Raw genomic sequence first — 18,910 nt, forward strand, 5'->3', positions numbered from 1 at the left:
TTTTTTAGAATTATTAACCATAATAATAATAAAACAATTAAATAAATAACATGAAATATTAGGGATGACCGATATATTGGCCACTATTCCGGTATATGGTCATTTTTAATCGTCATCGTTATCGGCCTGATAACAAAATTTGACCGATATATTCAATCTGATGAATAATGGATTTTTCCTTCACCTGAGACATTCAGATGCGCACTGTTTGCCATGATGGTTTTGAATTGCTTAAAATATGATCGGAATCACTTCAAATTAATACAGTTAAGTGCAACATGTGCAGCGCAAGTCTGTCATATCGGCTACATAAAATTACAATGAGAACATTATAATTGTGTGCTTGGGACGTGGCTTTAAATGGTGAGGTTTTTGTAATCAGGCTCTCAAATTACATAAAAATTTGGATTTAGATTAATCGGCCAATATATTGGTTTTCAAATATAAACAATTATCGGTTATCGGTATCGACCACAATTTTCATATCGGGCATCCCTATAAAATATATAGAATTATTATTATTAAAATACAAGCTATTGGACTTCCGAGAGAACAAATGAACAATATGTTCTGCTGTCTCTGTAGAGGAATAAGGAGTATTCTGATATTTTGAGGTGAAGTTTGTGTTAACTGATGGTGCTTTTGCTGTTGTCTCTGGATCAGGTGTGGCCAGTGAGAAGCAGAGGAGGCTTCTGTATAATGTTGAGATGGAGCAAATGGCAAAGACAGCCAAGGCTCTGATGGAGGCTGTGAGCCACGTTCAGGCGCCCTTCACCAGCGCCACCCACCTCGAGCACGTCAGACCAATGTTTAAGGTATTCTGTCCATGCGCATACATGTATTAGGTATTCTGTGCATGTACTTCCACATACATTCTGTTTGGATGCAAATGCCCATCCCATATTTTCTTCATCTCTCATAGCTGGCCTGGACACCCTTTCTGGCTGCGTTCAGCGTGGGTCTGCAAGACTGTGATGACACTGAGGTGGCTTCTTTGTGTCTTGAGGGAATCCGCTGTGCTATCAGGATAGCGTGCATCTTCAGCATTCAGGTAATTTCACACATTGCATTAACCGTGGAGAGGTCATTTTCCGAAGCTGAGAAAGGCCTAGCGTTTGCTTGCATTGCTATTCAAGTCTCTGTCTGAATAAGTGACTTTAAAAACTTCAGTCATCTTTGACTTCTTAAAGGAATAGTTAAAAAATGAAATCATTTATTAGTCTTTGTGTCGTTCCAAATATGTGGAACACAAAAAAAGGTATTTTGAGGAATGCGCATGTTGCTCTTTTCCATACAATTACAATGATGAGGATTGGAGCTGTAAAGCTTCAAAAAGGATGCAAAAAAACGTCATAAAAGTGGTTCATATGACTACATTCGGTAGCTTTCAGTAAGAAACAGACCAAACAGAAACCCTCCGAAAGGTTTTTGTTCTCTGCTGATTTATTCCAGTTGGAGCGAGACGCGTACGTTCAGGCTCTGGCCCGCTTCACATTGCTGACGGCCAGCTCGGGCATCACCGAGATGAAGCAGAAGAACATCGACACCATCAAGACCCTCATTACAGTGGCACACACGGATGGAAATTACCTAGGAAACTCCTGGCATGAGGTGAGCACTGCCAAACCCAGCTCTTTGATTGGCTTGCATGTTTCCTATGTGATGTGATTGGCAGATTTTGTCAGGAATTATCATATTCTGTATGTGCGCTGCAGATCATGAAGTGCATTAGTCAGCTGGAGTTGGCCCAGCTCATCGGGACAGGAGTGAAGGCTCGGTACATATCAGGAACCGTACGGGGGAAGGAAGGCTTCATCACCAGCACCAAGGAACAGACTTCTGACGAGTACCTGGGCTTGGGTCAGTCAATCAAGTCATCTTTATTTATATAGCGCTTTTTACAATACAGATTGTATCAAAGCAGCTTCACAGTGATAACATGAAAATAATACAAAAAAAACAATTTCATCATCATCCACCTTTAAGGCAGATCTATAATATTGTTGAATATTAAATGTCCCCAACTAAGCAAGCCAGAAGGTAAGGCAACAGCGGCAAGGAACCAAAACTCCATCAGGTGACAGAATGGAGAAAAAAAACCTTGGGAGAACCCAGGCTCAGTCGGGGGCCAGTTCTCCTCTGGCCAATGAGTGAACAGTGTATGAAGTTCAGAATGAATCAGAGTATTTGTCCAGTTCCGGTTGGTTGAAGTCGGAGTGGAGAGGAGGAGAGACTGGTTGACACTTCAGGTCAGCGGCGTCGTCGTCGTGTCCTGGCGCTGGTCCTTCATCAGATCTGGATACGGCCTGGTTCCGGTGGACAGCAGTAAACCTCGGGATAGACAGAGAGACTAATATTAGCGTAGACGCCATCCTTATTATGATGTACCAAGTACATCAGGATTTACGGGAAGTGTTCCCGGTCCCGGCTGTTCTAAACTATGCAGCCTAATTATATAAGTCTATAATGTGTTATGTGTATGCTAGGCCGAAGAGATGTGTTTTTAGTCTAGATTTGAACTGACAGAGTGTGTCTGCTTCCCGGACAATGGTAGGAAGACTGTTCCAAAGTTTTGGTGCTAAGTAGGAAAAGGATCTACCGCCAGCAGTCGATTTTGATATTCTAGGTATTATTAACTGGCCGGAATTTTGAGATCGCAGTAGACGTGAAGGACTATAATAAGTTAAGAGCTCGCTCAAGTACTGCGGAGCTAAACCATTTAGTGCTTTGTAAGTGATCAGCAATATTTTAAAATTTATACGATGTTTAATAGGCAGCCAATGCAGTGTTGACAGAACGGGGCTAATATGGTCATACTTCCTGGTTCTAGTAAGAACTCGAGCTGCTGCGTTTTGAACTAGCTGTAGTTTGTTTATTAAGCGTGCAGGGCAACCACCCAGTAGAGCATTACAATAATCTAGCCTTGAGGTCATAAACGCATGAACTAATTGTTCTGCATTATTCATTGAGAGCATATGACGTAATTTAGATATATTTTTAAGATGGAAGAAAGCGGTTTTACAGATACTAGACACATGACTTTCAAATGAAAGATTGGTATCAAAGAGCACACCCAGGTTCCTAACCGACGACGAAGACTTAACAGAGCAGCCATCAAGTGTTAGACAGTACTCTAGGTTATTACGTGTGGAAGTTTTTTGTCCAATAATTAGAATCTCTGTTTTTTCTGAATTTAGTAGTAGGAAATTACTAGTCATCCAATTTTTTATATCAGCTATGCATTCCGTTAATTTTGTGAATTGGTAGGTTTCGTTAGGTTTTGAAGAAATATACAGCTGAGTATCGTCGGCATAACAGTGAAAGCTAATTCCATGTTTCCTAATGATATCTCCTAATGGTAGCATATACAGAGTGAACAGCAGCGGTCCTAGTACTGAGCCTTGTGGTACGCCATACTGAACTTGTGATTGATAAGACATCTCTTCATTTACTGCTACAAACTGATAACGGTCAGATAAGTATGATTTAAACCATGCTAGTGCAATTCCACTAATGCCAACATAATGTTCGAGTCTATTTAAAAGGATGTTGTGGTCAATGGTGTCAAATGCAGCACTAAGATCCAGTAATACTAATAGAGAGATACAACCACGATCGGATGATAAGAGCAAATCATTTGTGACTCTAACGAGAGCTGTCTCGGTACTATGGTACGGTCTAAATCCGGACTGAAAATCCTCGCAGATATCATTTCTTTCAAGAAAGGAACACAGTTGTGAGGATACTGCTTTTTCTAATATCTTTGACAGAAATGGCAGATTAGAGATCGGCCTGTAATTGACTAGTTTTGTAGGATCAAGTTGCTGTTTTTTAACAAGCGGTTTAATCATAGCTAGCTTAAAGGTTTTTGGTACGTATCCTAGAGACAAAGATGAATTAATGATATTAAGAAGAGGATCTATGACATCTGGAAGCATCTCTTTCAGCAGCTTAGTCGGTATAGGGTCTAACATGCACGTTGTGGATTTAGATGATTTGACGAGTTTGCAAAATTCTTCCTCTCCTATAGCAATGAATGAATCAAATTTTCCCTCAGGGAGACTACAATGCACTTCCTGATGCGATACTGTATTAGACGGTTGCATAGTTATAATTTTGTCCCTGATATTATCGATCTTATAAGTGAAGAAGTTCATAAAGTCATTACTGCTGTGTTTCTTGGAAGCTTCTGGGCTTGAAGCTTTCTTTTTCGTTAGTTTAGCCACTGTTTCAAATAAATACCTAGGATTATGTTTATTTTCTTCTAATAGGGTTGAAAAATAAGCAGATCTAGCAGCTTTTAAAGCCTCTCTGTAAGCAATCGAGCTCTCCTTCCATGAAATCCGAAACACCTCTAGTTTTGTTTTCTTCCATCACACTTCACACAAGCAGCAAACATATCATTATTATAAATGCTTGTTGACAAAGACTTTTTTATAAAGTAAGGGGGGAAAAAGCACAGTATAATATTTAAATGATTTTAAGATGATATATGGAAAAATGTAATGCATGTTTAAATTAATAGCTAAATGTTTAGAAATGTATTCATTTTATTTAGAATTTTGGTCTTAAAGTGAAAATTTAGTTTTTTTATTAGTCTATAACAGATATTGACATAAATTACATATTTAAACGTTTTTTTCCTTGAAAAAAAAATCTTCATGCCTTAAAATAGCTTGAATGTAACTCTACACCCTTACCTCATTTAGTATACGCCGTTCTATGAATATGCAAATTAGCCCCGTCTCCACTCTCTCGCTCAGAGATTCACTCGTTGACGATCACACGTTTACGTGATTGGTTACAAGGTAGTTTGTGACGTCAGAAACACCAGCGATTTCAAACCGCGTTTTTAGTTCACTACAGTTATAAGGAGAAAATACTCTGCAATGGTGTAGACTTATGAATATGAACATGGTTTGTCTTAAAGCATAATAAAAAACACCACATAGACAACATTAAAAACTTGATTTTCACCACAGGGCTATATGTTAAATGTGTAACATGTTTCAATTAATAGCTAAATGTTTTGTCATTTGTCCTGATTTTTGAAAATTTAGTTAATGTTTGTGATATTGAATATGATTTGACAAAATATTGACTGAATTTAAGGGGCATTTTTGTCAAAACACAAAAACTGTGACATTGAAAACAAGCACCATCTTCATTGCAGCTTTTCCAGTTGCAATTACATCATCAAAAAAACTTTTATCTAAAGATACAATGTGATCCATTAAGATTGCTTTATCATAATCCAGCATAATTATACAGCGGTGTGAAATTAAGTTGGCACTTGTATAGATAATCCAACTGTGTTTTTTCTCACAATAGGAGGGAACGTTGATCGCAAACAGATCGCAAGCATTCAGGAGTCTATCGGGGAGACCAGCTCGCAAAGTGTTGTAGTCGCTGTGGACCGGTATGATGGTTATCGTTAATTATAATGAACCTCATAATGTTAAAAACACTAATATGTTCCTGGAATGTTGTTGACGCTCATATTCTTCTCTGCAGGATATTCACAGGCTCTACCAGACTTGATGGAAATGCCATTGGTAAGTACAAGACTTCACATTTACAGTTATGCATTTGGTGGACGTGTTTATTTCAAACTTACACTACTGTTCAAAAGTTTGTGAATGGTAAGATTTTTTTTTTAATGTTTTTGAAAGAAGTCTCTTATGCTCACCAAGACTGCATTTATTTGGTCAAAAATACAGGAAAAAACAGTAATATTGTGCAATATTATTATAATTTAAACAACTGTTTTCTGTTTTATTATATATTAAATGTAATTTATTCATGTGATGCAAAGCTGAATTTTCAGCATCATTACTCCAATCTTCAGTGTCACATGATCCTTCAGAAATCATTCTAATATGCTGATTTTAATGCTCAAGAAACATTTCTTATTATCAATCATTTCGTGGACTTTTTTTGGATTTTATTTTCATGAATATAATGTTCAAAAGAACAGCATTTATTTGAAATAGAATTATTTTGTAACGTTTTAAATGGTTTTACTGTCACTTATGATCAATTTAATGTATCCTTTAAAAAACTAAAATCTTACTGACCCCACACTTTTGAACGGTAGTGTATATTGCATTCAAACTGTATTTTATTAGTATTTGTTTCTGGGATTTGAACTCATGACCTTGGCGTTGCAAGCGCCATACTACATTCAGTTCTGAGAAAATTAAAGTGTGGTGTGGTGTGTCTTGCAGTGGACTTTGTCCGATGGCTGTGTGCTGTATCGATGGATGAATTGGCCTCCCCTACACACCCTCGAATGTTCAGTCTGCAGAAGATCGTGGAGATTTCGTACTACAACATGGGTCGTATCAGGCTGCAGTGGTCCAGGATATGGGAGGTTATAGGGGATCATTTCAATAAGGTGAGTTCAAAGCAGCCACCAAATCAATGCTGGAAGGAAATCGGTCCATGAAGAGTGTGTGTGTCTCGGTGGCTTTGTACGATATCAGAGAAATCTAATGACGCTTTTAAATTTCACTCTGCCTGTGGGAGGGCATATCTACTAGATTGAAGAAAATGAAAACGCAGCACTCTCGTTGCTTTAACGTTCCCCGTCTCTCTCGCTCTCTGTTTTGACACAGGTCGGCTGTAATCCCAATGAGGATGTTGCTATTTTCGCTGTGGACTCTTTGAGGCAGCTATCCATGAAATTTTTGGAGAAGGGAGAGTTGGCCAATTTCAGATTCCAGAAGGATTTCCTCAGGCCGTTTGAGCACATAATGAAAAAGAACAGGTGAGCGTTTCAATTTACACTGCAGTTAAAGTGAAATATCACTTAACGCAGGTCAGCCCTTCTTCATATATAGAGAGTGTCAGTTGAATAACCAAACAAATTGTAATGAATGAATTGTATGGTTTGTCGTACAACTGTGCAAGTCTTGCTTTAAGACGGGTTCAAGGCTCAAGGCTTGTTTTGAGTGTAGCTGTTTTCTCTCTCCGGCGGATCTGCTGCTTCTAAATGTCATCTTCTGAAGGGCTCTGTTCTGGATTCAGGAGGCTGGAGTGCCTTCCTCCAAATATTTTTTTAATCTTCATCATGTCATGTTCAGTGCCTTGTTTTCATATATAAAATGTTCTCCTTTTAAGGAAAACATTCTTGATCTTTCAGGAAATGTATTGTAGACATAAACAGAAGGTTTTGTTTATTATTTAAAAAATTTTATTTAAACTTTATTTAACCAGGAAAGTCCCATTGAGGTTAAAAACCTCTTTTTCAAGGGAGTCCTGGCCATTAATCCTGTTACATTACACAGTTCTTTCTTTAACATCCATGGTGTATTGAACCATTGAGAATAACTAAAAGGTAAAATGCCTAAATTTGTAAATAAGTGACTTTAGCTCCATAGTGTAACATTTTCAAAGACAAACAATTTTTCTGAAAACTTCATGGAAAATATTTAGTTTATTATTTATAAAAAAATAAAAAAATACATTTAATATAAAAAATATATAATTTTATAAAAATATAATTTTAGTTATGCTCAAGTCTAAAATATTCAGAAATATTAGAAAATACTTCAAACATTTCAAATAAAATAGTAGAAAATCGTGAAATGTCTAAAACGATTTTTATATTCAGCAATACTCACTCTATTTTTATATTTTACTTTTAGTTAACAATTACAACACTGGTTATGAACAATTAATTTCAATGAATTCACTTTGTCATCACTCAGTATTTTGAATTGAAAAAAAAAATTTGTTGAATTTTGTAGTGAAAAATATTTACCGGTAGTTAAATACTGCTGTTTTTAAATTAATTTATGCAAATTATTTAATTTTGTTTTATTTTGTCTACATTTATATTTCCAAATATGATGCTTCCACCTTCACTGAATTCCTCATTGCGCCAACGTAGTGTAACCAACTATTTGAAAAGGTAGCTAGACTGCAGCCTGACTACTTTAAATTAAGCAGCCTGGCAATCTTCACTTTCAAAGTAGCTTCTCCATCACTGGAAAGAAGCGAAGAAGAGAAAGATATATTAGCTCATATGGACCCTGCAGTACTCATTAAGCTTTGTGAGTGAACACACACACACACACACACACACACACACACACACACACACACACACACACACACACACACACACAGACAGTGTCAGAAGCCATCATGACTAAACTCCATGACTGATGGAGATAAATGAACTTGTCTACACACGTTTGCCCCTGCAGAATGAGATGAGTGTGTGCATGTTTTCCTGCTTTATTTACACGCTTCTTCTCTATCTACAGATCTCCTACCATTAGAGACATGGTGGTCCGCTGCATAGCCCAGATGGTCAACTCTCAGGCTGGGAATATTAGATCAGGGTGGAAGAACATTTTCTCCGTGTTTCATCTCGCCGCCTCCGATCAGGATGAGAGCATAGTGGAGCTGGCCTTCCAGACAACTGGACACATCGTCAGTAAGTGCCTCCATGGAGATCAAGGGAACTCTCGTTTAGGATACAAGATAGGAATAAATAATTAAGAGCCTTTTTAATACACTGGGGTTCAATAGTCTGACACCACAATTGTTTATTTTTTTTATTATTTTATTTTTATTTTTATTAAACCTGGAAATAAGCAGAAAAGTTTTACCTCTTGAAAAGATAGAACACAAAAAATTGGCATAAAATTAATAAGGAAAACTCCTTAATGGTTATACTAATCACAGCATTGTTTAATTTATTATGAAAATGTTTGTATGAAATTATAAAAATTCTAAATATAAATATTTTCACTGGTGGATATGTGTTCCTTTTAGATCCTACTTTATATTATTGCAGTATATAGTTCAAGTATTTATTTTATTTGAAATAATTATTTTTTAAATTTAATTCTTCCCTTTCCTTTTTTCTGTACAGTATATTAGGCAATATTGTTTTGTTAAGGTTATATAAATAATTTACATAATCATAAACAAGTTATTTAGATTTTATATTTATGGTATTTACCATTTTCCACACTTATAATTACACAGACTGTTTTTGCTTCTGTAGTTTTAAGTTTTCTAAATGCAAATAAACCCCTGCCAAGCTGCTAAATAAACTGAAAGGTCATTGATATACTAAATATGGGTGGTCATATGTCAATGTGATCACGGTTGTCACCATTGCCATGACAATTAGCTTTGATGGATTGGAAAGGAAGATTTGCATTGTGAATGATTTTTATTTGTATAAAAATGCTGTTTGTAAAAGGCCTCTGTCGTCTCTTTTCACCTCGCAGCGAATGTATTTGAGAAGCATTTCCCAGCAACCATTGACTCCTTCCAGGACGCTGTCAAATGTCTGTCTGAGTTCGCCTGCAACGCTTCTTTCCCCGACACCAGCATGGAGGCCATCCGTCTCATCCGCCACTGCGCTAAATACGTCTCCGACCGACCTCAGGTCAGTGATAACGAGTGCGCGCTCCATAACTCTGAATTATAATCTGACCCCGGGTCAGGCTTTCCACAGACATCCTCTAAATGGATTACACTTAAGGAGACCACAAGGCACTTTTAATGAGGAAACTCTCATTACCAGATGCCTTAATGAGCAAAACCTAAGGCCTTTAGTAAGTAGATGGAAAATGTAAGCAATCTGTTTTCTGCTCTTCGTGAAGGGTGATTGCGTTATGAGCTGTGTTTGTGCCTGTTAAGTGCTTTAGTCCTGTGGTGTTTCTAAAGTGAAGATTAGTGAAGGCAGCCCACAAGGAGACCTCCACCTCATCGCACGGTGGGTTGCCAGATTGGGGCATAAACCTTTTGATCTATAAATGCAGCTTATAGTCAAGCAAGCAGCATGCGTGTTCAGGTTTGTGCTCGAGTATGTGATGTGCTAACGTGATATCAAAGCAAATGTGGCTCTGCGAGTAAACTGCTTATGTTTTGTGTCGGCAGGCGTTTAAAGACTGCACCAGTGACGATATGAACGTCGCTCCGGAGGACCGTGTCTGGGTGAGAGGCTGGTTCCCCATCCTCTTTGAGCTGTCATGCATCATCAACAGGTGTAAGCTGGACGTCCGGACCAGGTCAGTGCCAGACCCATAATACAGCCAACAGATTTTTTTCAGGATTCTTTGAATATAAAGTTCAGAAGATTATCAGTTTCATCAAAAATATTAAGCAGCACTGTTTATATATATATATATATATAGATAGATAGATAGATAGATAGATAGATAGATAGATAGATAGATAGATAGATAGATAGATAGATAGATAGATAGATAGATACTAAGAAATATTTATAGAGAAGCAAATCAACATATTAGAATGATTTCTGAAGGATCATGTGACACTAAAGCTTTGATATATCAGGGATAAATCAAATTTTTAAATATATTACATTTGAAAAGAGTTATAATAATGTTTTCAGTGTCTGTTTTGAAATGTTTTTGTTATGACATGTACAGTATTGTCAATCTTTTTTTCCCCCTCCTGACAATATATTTTTGTTTTGTCTGTCAGGGGTCTGACAGTGATGTTTGAGGTGATGAAGACGTACGGTCACACCTACGAGAAACACTGGTGGCAGGATCTGTTCCGCATTGTGTTCAGGATCTTTGACAACATGAAGCTTCCTGAGCAACAGACTGAGGCAAGTCAACGTCAGCAATGAAATCTGTCCTAGAAGAAAATACGATTTAAGGACGTGTCACCAGCACACATATTGCTTGGACAGGGACTCTCACTGGCATTAATATAATCATGTGGTGCCACTGCATTATCTTCATATCTGCATGGAAAACCAGCATGGCTAATGTTCTGTTCTGTGTTCTGTTTTTAGAAAGCGGAGTGGATGACCACCACCTGTAATCACGCACTTTATGCTATCTGTGACGTTTTCACACAGTACTTTGAATCTCTGAGTGATGTTCTGTTAGATGATATCCTCTCTCAGCTCTACTGGTGTGTGCAACAAGGTCAGTGTACAGCAACAGCAATAGACGAGATACAATTGCAGTACATTTACAGTGACACTGTTGAGAAAACAACGCACATTGTGCAAAATACTGAAGACTAGATTCATGTATGGACAGTTCACGTACATTCTTACTTCAGGTCATGATTTCACTTGCATATCTCTCCTCACAGATAATGAGCAGTTAGCGAGATCAGGCACTAATTGCCTTGAAAACGTGGTCATCCTCAACGGTGAGAAGTTTAACCCTGAGACCTGGGACAAGACATGCAACTGTATGCTGGACATCTTCAAAACCACCATCCCACACATGTGAGTGTTTCAGAAATTCGAATGGGTCATTTTACAAAACAAATGCCATTTAAGTCCCTAGTATAAATGTGTAAAGACTTTTAACAAGGAATACCTTTTTTCGAATATACATTTTTTCATTGTCCTTAAATATACATCCTGTTACCATCATATTTGCACCTTTTTTAAGTAATGAACTAATCGATAAATTAAAAAATTCTCGTAATGGAATCCTTGTTTCAAGAATGTGAACTCTTTCAAGACGAGTTTTATCATTAGTTTTACGTTTATCAGTAACAATTATCTTGAAACATCAACCCTGTTACCGTGATTTTGGCAGTAATCAACTGATTTTTAAATACTCCATATTTGCACAAATATCTACATTCAATTATCTTTATAATAAACATCTTGAAGCTAAATTAATAATTAATAAAACTTTCAACCCTGTTTGATTTACAACTATGAATTTGGACTGTAAACAACTGATTATTAAACACTAATTAAATTATATTTCTAATAAACATCTTGTAGCTAAAATAACTGTAGAACAGTCACCCCTGTTACTATGATTTTGTATAGTAAACTACTGATTATTAAATGCTTGATATTTGTAAAAGTATCTGCATTAAATTATCTTTGTAATAAACATCTTGCAGCTAAATTGACTGTAAAATAGTCTACCCTGTTAGTATGATTTTGAATAGTAAACTACTGATTATGAAATAATTAATATGCTTTAGAAATATCTGCAATAAATTATAATAAACATACCTTACATGCATAGCATTTAATGTCAAATGAAACCGTAAAACTTTCAGCCCTGTTACCATCCAACCCTGTTCCCTTTTGAAGGCATAAAAAACATATTTTTTAATGTTTTTTAGCTTGACATGGCAAACCTAGGCATTATTATATCCTAACATAAATGAAAATGTATTAATTTAGCTTGAGATGGCACAATGCAATTTATTAGCACTTTAAAACACTATATTTGTCTGACAGAATGTTATCAAATAGAAAAAAACTGAATACCTGCTGAATAGCATGACCCTTTTAACTCTTCTATTTGTTGTTTACAGGCTGTTGACGTGGAGACCGGCTGGTACAGAGGGAGATCACGTGACTCAGCTGGACTCTGATAAACAGCTGGTATGCAAATGGTTTCCAGACTGCTAAATGTGGAAGTGTTCAAGGGTCATCACATCCAGATGCTCTTCTAACACTGCTGTATGAGTTCCTTTAATGTTGTAATATTAATAAGCACTTATCTGGTGCTTACAGGACTCCATTTCCCAGAAGTCAGTGGATATTCAGACTCGGGCAGATGACCAGCAGTCTGTGAACAGTATGGAGAAGGCTTTGGCTGACAACCGCAGACAGAGTCAGTTCAGTGTTGCTTTAGGCACGTATCATGGTGGCCAACCATAATGATCATTGTTCCATATAAAAAAAACAATTTTTAACTAAAAGATTTGATACTCAACAATGAAATTGTTGAATATTGTTAATTGTAAATTATAGCACTCATTATACAACAGTAAAGCCAAATGACCAGTTAGAATCAAGTAATCCAGAGATCCATGTAATAATTGTCATGAACTGAATTTAACAATTGTTGTTTTTAGTCCTGAGTTTAGCCTGATTTCATAATAGACCCAAAACACATTGAAACAAATCAGCTGGGTCAGCTATTAATTGTGTCCTTCCATATATGACCTCCCCAGAAGCCCAGGAACAGAGGCTGTTTGCGGCTCTGCTCATAAAGTGTGTGGTCCAGCTGGAGCTCATTCAGACCATAGACAACATTGTGTTCTTTCCTGCAACCAGTAAGAAGGAGGATGCTGAAAACTTGGCAGCAGCACAGGTACCAGCTCAGGATCTTTACCAACTCTAATTATGAACAAATGTGTCAGTGTTTTTTTTATTAATTATTTTTTACTTTTGGCTACTTTTATTAAGAAGAGAGTTTAGAAAGGGTAATGGGAATGCAATCAAATTGCCAGATTACGTCGCCCACGTCACTATTACTATTATAATATTTATTACTCTAGTATAGTATATACCGGTATGCACATTTAGAATTTTGGTTTTATTTTCTGTTTTTTTTTTTTTATCATTTTATTTTTAGTTTTTAGTAATTTTGTTATGTGCTTTTTTCATTTTTTTCATTTTAGTTTGTAATTTTAGTACTTCTACTTATTTCAGTTAAGTTTTGTATAATATAAAAAATATATATATAACAATTCCAGCTCTATTTTAATTACCAAAAATATTTTAATAGTTTTAGTTAAAAATAAGTGTTGTGTCCAGAGTACAGCTCATTTTTTAATACTGTAAAAAAAAAATATATATATATATATTTGTTGACATTTTATTTGTCAAAATAATCATGGAATTTGTAACCTTCACTTAAAAAGCAAAATGAAAGACAATGTGAAATTTGGCTTTTATTTAATTAATGTTAAAAGTAATATTTTATTAATGAAAGAATAATGGTTTGAAAACCCCTGTGCAAGGCCACAACTCACAACCCACAAATGTTTATCGACTGATTTATTAAGATTTTGTCTTCTGTATATGATTAGACTATTATCTGACTTAGTTCTAGTCAGTTCTACAGTCTAAATGAAGTGTGTTTTCCTGCAGAGAGATGCTTTGGATGCCGATGTACATGTAGATACTCAGGACCAGGGAATGTATAGCTACCTGACCTCAGAACAGCTCTTTAAACTGCTCGACTGTCTGCTGGAGTCTCATCGCTTCGCCAAGGCCTTCAACTCCAGTAATGAACAGAGGACCGCACTGTGGAAGGCTGGTCAGTACTACTGATTTCTTTGCTGTTAGAATCTTGAGATGCGATAAACGTATCCATTATTATGACTTTATTTCTCTACATCTACAAAAGCCGCCACATAGCTTACAGGCCGCGTCGTATCAAGTCCTCCGTTATCAGATAGAGCTACCCATGTGGCCTAATGGAAAGTCTTTGTCACGTCTGGCTTGATTTCTTCTCCCGTCCCACATTAAAAGAGCTCATTGTGTCTCCGTGCGTGTGTGATCAGGTTTCAAAGGGAAGTCGAAGCCCAATCTGCTGAAACAGGAGACCAGCAGCCTGGCGTGTGGCCTGCGTATCCTCTTCCGCATGTACACGGACCAGAGCAGGCAGGACGCCTGGGAGGAGGTGCAGAGGAGACTGCTCAAGTAAGACATCACTGTCACGATCGTGCTCTCAGGCCCTGTGGCCATGTAAATATCATTCTGCTAATTACATGCTCATGGCGTCTACTGTCTTTTGTGCATGATGCAGTTCACATCTTCCCTGTCTCCATTTTAATAATAGACTGCCTCTATAACAGAAATGTTGAAAGGTTTTCAGTGTGTGTATCAGTTCTTTGCTCTTTTGTCACAAAACCGTGATAAATATTGATAATCGTGAAAATTCTGGTCACTATAATAGTGATATGAAATTGTCATGTCGTTTCATCTCTAATGAAATGCAACCATTATTTACTTATGAGTGAAACAAGATATTCAAGACTATTCCAATACAAGTAGAATTTTCTTAAAGATAATATTCAATAGGATTCTACTGGATAAACTGAATTGGACCGAGCACCACAACAAACGTGTAGCCAATCAGAAGTAGGGGGCGTGTCCACTCATGATGAGAGAGGAGAGAGAGTGAGCAAGAGAGAGATTTTGAAAAAAGACTGTCGAAAGAGAGATGGCTGAGAGACATTACAATCTCACTGGAAAAAGAAAGTCCAGATTATGATCTGGCAAGAGCTTTAGGACCCGCAATAATATTATAAAAGCTTTCCGATGCGGAAAGGCATGAAAACAGATGTCGAGATTGAGTTCTGTTTCATACGCGAGTGCGTTGCTGGCGACTAACAACGAACTCTTGCTTACTGTGTGTTCATTATTTTTGTGCATCCTTGTCGTTTGTTTGTCATCTTTGCTTTATTTTCCGTGAAGCGTTACTTTGCTTTGCTTCTGCTATGATGAAAGAGACACTTTTGCATTGTGTGTTCGTGCATTTTGGGGGCGGAGCAATGAAAGGGAGGGGTGTGTTTGTTTGGGCTGATATCAAATATCAACAATCTTCAACAACGATTTTGAGAAATCACTTACTGCACCTTTAATTGTAGAGTCCTCCTATGTTCAATCTAAAACGAATCTAAAAACACTTGGAGTTCAGGAGGGCAGTGCTTTAAAAGCCATGTTGGTTCTTCATTCTAATTTGCTCATTTTTACGATGGACAAAGGTCATTCTGCCTTATATTTCCTGAAGTGAGTGTGTGGGATTGCTTCATTGAGTTGGGATTGGTTCTCTGGCTTGAATCCAACAGAGAGAACCCATTTCACGCACCATTAGGGCAGTGTTTTGTTAGATTAGTTGGGTAAGAAACATTAGTGGTAGCAAATGAAGTTTTCAAACGAAACGCACTTCACTGAGCTCTAATTTGACTCCGAGTGTCAGACCTGTGTCCTCCCGTTTAGCATGACTCTCAGACTACACTGCTAATAGGGTTCAGTCATGAGAAAGAGGACAGGTCAGACTCTGACTTCCATGTCTGCAGGAAGACTCTAATCATGTTCACCGAACCCAGCGGGCCAGTGAGAGAGCGTGAAGACGCGCATAACCAGGCCAGAGGGGATTTAGGTGAGATTAGGTCATGATGATTGAAGGAAGCTGCAGGGCTGATGAGGGGTTATATAAGACAATGAAGGGGAGGAGCCTATCAGAGGTCACCGAGCCTACATTCAAGACGTTTGTGGTCTTTATTTATAAATCTCTCTTTGTGTCTGTCAGCGTGTGCAGTGACGCAGTGGCTTACTTCCTGACGCTGACGTCTGAGAGCCACCGTGAGGCCTGGACTAACCTACTGCTGCTCTTCCTCACCAAAGTGCTCAAGATCAGCGACGACAGGGTGAGAGTCGGGTTCACTGCGGACACGTGTGCGCTTGCACAGAATCCTTTAGTCCAGCTTTTCCCAACTGGGGGTTTACGATCCTCTAGTGGGGCATGATGGAACTGCAGTCCGTGATATGACAATGTATCAATTTTTAAAACAAATGCAAGATTTCAACTTTTATATTTGAACATGAATGCTGTATTGACCAGAAACTGGGACTGGAATGATTCAAGTATACGTAATAACATTAAACAGAACGTTTTGGTAACAGTTTTATATTGGTGATGTTATTACAGTGTACATTACACAAATAAGTAGTGAGTAATATTAATCAACTACATGTATTTACTATAGGATTAGGATTTGGTTTAGAGTTAGCTTTTTGTAACTATGCATAATTTACTATAAATCACTATAGTAAAGTACGTGTAACTCTCTCCTTAAAATATTTTTTTGTTTTTAATAAATATTGTTATATATATGTGTGTAAGCTAAATGTAAGGTAAAATATTTAAATGTTTTAATATAATGTATACAAGCGTTCAGGTTCGTGTTGATATAACCAATTATAAGAGAACACCTGGCGCTAATCATCAACCATTACATCAGGGTGTGGGTTATGAAAAAGTCATGTAATTAAAGTATTCTTGTTCTCTTTTCAGTTCAAGGCCCACGTGTCCCGATACTACCCTCTGCTTTGTGAGATCATGCAGTTTGACCTGATCCCGGAGCTGAGGGCCGTCCTGCGCAAGTTCTTCCTGCGCATCGGATTGGTGTTCCAGATCACCCAGAGTTTGGAAACGGATCAGCCTCCCAACGACGCCTAGAAGCAGCAGCAGCAGTGCCTGTCCCTGAACGCCACAGACGTCTGAAACACGATCATCTGATCTCCTCTAACCAATGAAAAGATGGACTATGTCAGATACGATGGTACTAAAATCAACCCCCCCGCCTACCCTTTCAGGATCTGCTCTGGACAAACAGCCAATAGCAGAACAGGAGCAGTAACAGTCTCCCACCCACCGGACTAATGACCAGGCCTTGTACAATAGGATCAAATTATGTAGAACATCATGGAGATGCTGAATATCGCTACTACTATACAAATTGCTTGACCTTTGAGATCCTCAAAAGGTCCAGATATATTTCAAAACAGTGTCTTGGCATTATATTAAAAGCTGTTTGAAGAATGACGGAAGGGTTGCATATCGAGCAATGTGATGTGATGTTTCTCAAGTGATTCAGATTATTATTATTTTTTTGTTTTTTTGTTGCATTTGCACCGCTAATGGCTAACATTAGCATAAATAACTCCGAAGAAACTACCGTAGTTGTACAGAATTCCAGCTTTGTAATATAATCTCACAACACTAGATTTTGTTTTCTGTATCTTTTTTTGTTTGTTCGTTGGTTTGTTTCTCGGAAATTTTGCTGCACTTGTTTTCTTGATCAAAATGCACTGGAGATTTTTACTTTTGTGATAAATTATTGAACTATGCCATCTTTCCCTCCATAACTGTCCAGCTAGAGGTTTCTAATACGATACAAAATGATTAGTTCGATTTACTCCATTTTATATATGCTGACACTTTTTTAATTAAACACAGAGGGCAACTGAGATCCTTTAAAAGGAAAAAAACTGGAACTTGAAAATTGAGGGTGACTTACGCGTGAGCTGCATCTGAATCACTGGTTTGTATCCCTATTTGAAGTTTGGCTTCACTCTACGTGTACAAATTTTTAAAAAAAGTTAATATATTTAAAATCTTCTCTTCGGTTTTGGGGGTGGGATGTATTGTATAGAAATTAATGATAGCTGCGCTTTAAAACTGTTGATGGAATAAGGATCTGAAGCATTCCTGACTAGTGGGGGTAAACTGTAATGGTACAGCCCTGTAAAGTTTTCTATATGGAATAAAATGATCTGTACAACTCTATACACACTGGTCTTCATCACACCTTCTAATCAGGTCATAGGTCAAGAAAGATTTGGAACTTGGTCCATTTGCCCTGATAAATTTTGAATAATTTTAGGGCAAGGTTTTTTTACAACCTTTACAGGCCCACCAGGGACTACCAATATAAAAAGCCAGAGCTTTTCATACAATTTAAATTGACTTGTATGCACTGAATGGAATAATCTCGGTAATAAAACAAAAGTAAATATACACACTATCATTCAAAATATGGACACAGTAAGATTGTTTTTATTTTTTTAAGAAAAAAAAATAAGAAATTGCTACTTTTATTCAGGATCGAAACGCATTGTTGAAAACCTTTTTCTACATTGATGAAATGTTTCTTGAGCATCAAACCAGCATAGAATGATTTCTGAAGGATCATGTGACACTGAAGACTGGAGTAATGATGCTGAAAATGTTTTACCATCACAGTTGTAAATTACATTTTAAAATATAAAAATAATAAATAGTTGTGTAATAGACTTCATCGAATAAATGCAGCATTGGTGAGAATAAGATATTTTTTTTTAAATTTAAGATTTTTTTCTCTTACCAAACTTATGAACGGTATTGTTAAAATTATATATTTGAAAAGTATATATTTATATATACACGATTTAATGATGTGCTGCAAATTTCTTTCCTAGAGAAATCCACAGACATTGAATGTTCACTAACTCTTTTATTGACGTCTTTCTGTGGTTAAAACACTAACTGAGCGATTACAAGAGATATTGCATTTTTGTAAGTTCTAGCCTACAGTTTCTCTCACCATTCCATTTCGAGCTAAAATTAGTGATGAAAAG

General features: G+C 37.1%; 1 protein-coding gene across 5 annotated transcripts in view; it reads left to right on the forward strand.

Annotated features, from left to right (window-relative positions):
• arfgef1 (ADP-ribosylation factor guanine nucleotide-exchange factor 1 (brefeldin A-inhibited)) overlaps window positions 1–18,324 on the forward strand; it is a 71,355-nt gene extending 53,031 nt beyond the window's left edge. Inside the window, exons 19-39 of one of the 5 annotated variants that reach the window (XM_079601636.1) lie at window positions 664–815; window positions 923–1,051; window positions 1,411–1,611; window positions 1,716–1,860; window positions 5,332–5,419; window positions 5,515–5,555; window positions 6,228–6,397; window positions 6,618–6,769; window positions 8,274–8,446; window positions 9,252–9,412; window positions 9,907–10,037; window positions 10,477–10,610; window positions 10,800–10,931; window positions 11,104–11,242; window positions 12,304–12,373; window positions 12,506–12,626; window positions 12,949–13,088; window positions 13,871–14,039; window positions 14,287–14,425; window positions 16,041–16,158; window positions 16,806–18,324. In XM_079601636.1, the coding sequence (XP_079457762.1) occupies window positions 664–815; window positions 923–1,051; window positions 1,411–1,611; window positions 1,716–1,860; window positions 5,332–5,419; window positions 5,515–5,555; window positions 6,228–6,397; window positions 6,618–6,769; window positions 8,274–8,446; window positions 9,252–9,412; window positions 9,907–10,037; window positions 10,477–10,610; window positions 10,800–10,931; window positions 11,104–11,242; window positions 12,304–12,373; window positions 12,506–12,626; window positions 12,949–13,088; window positions 13,871–14,039; window positions 14,287–14,425; window positions 16,041–16,158; window positions 16,806–16,970 (2,870 nt within the window). In that variant the 3' untranslated portion in view covers window positions 16,971–18,324. Of the gene's footprint in view, window positions 1–663; window positions 816–922; window positions 1,052–1,410; window positions 1,612–1,715; window positions 1,861–5,331; window positions 5,420–5,514; window positions 5,556–6,227; window positions 6,398–6,617; window positions 6,770–8,273; window positions 8,447–9,251; window positions 9,413–9,906; window positions 10,038–10,476; window positions 10,611–10,795; window positions 10,932–11,103; window positions 11,243–12,303; window positions 12,374–12,505; window positions 12,627–12,948; window positions 13,089–13,870; window positions 14,040–14,286; window positions 14,426–16,040; window positions 16,159–16,805 lie in introns of all 5 variants that reach the window. The other 4 variants (XM_079601637.1, XM_079601638.1, XM_079601639.1 and 1 more) reach the window with 4 other exon arrangements.
• Window positions 18,325–18,910: the final 586 nt, after the last annotated feature.

Source organism: Phoxinus phoxinus (genome assembly GCF_949152265.1).
Source record: "Phoxinus phoxinus genome assembly, chromosome: 24".
Lineage (NCBI taxonomy): Eukaryota > Metazoa > Chordata > Actinopteri > Cypriniformes > Leuciscidae > Phoxinus > Phoxinus phoxinus.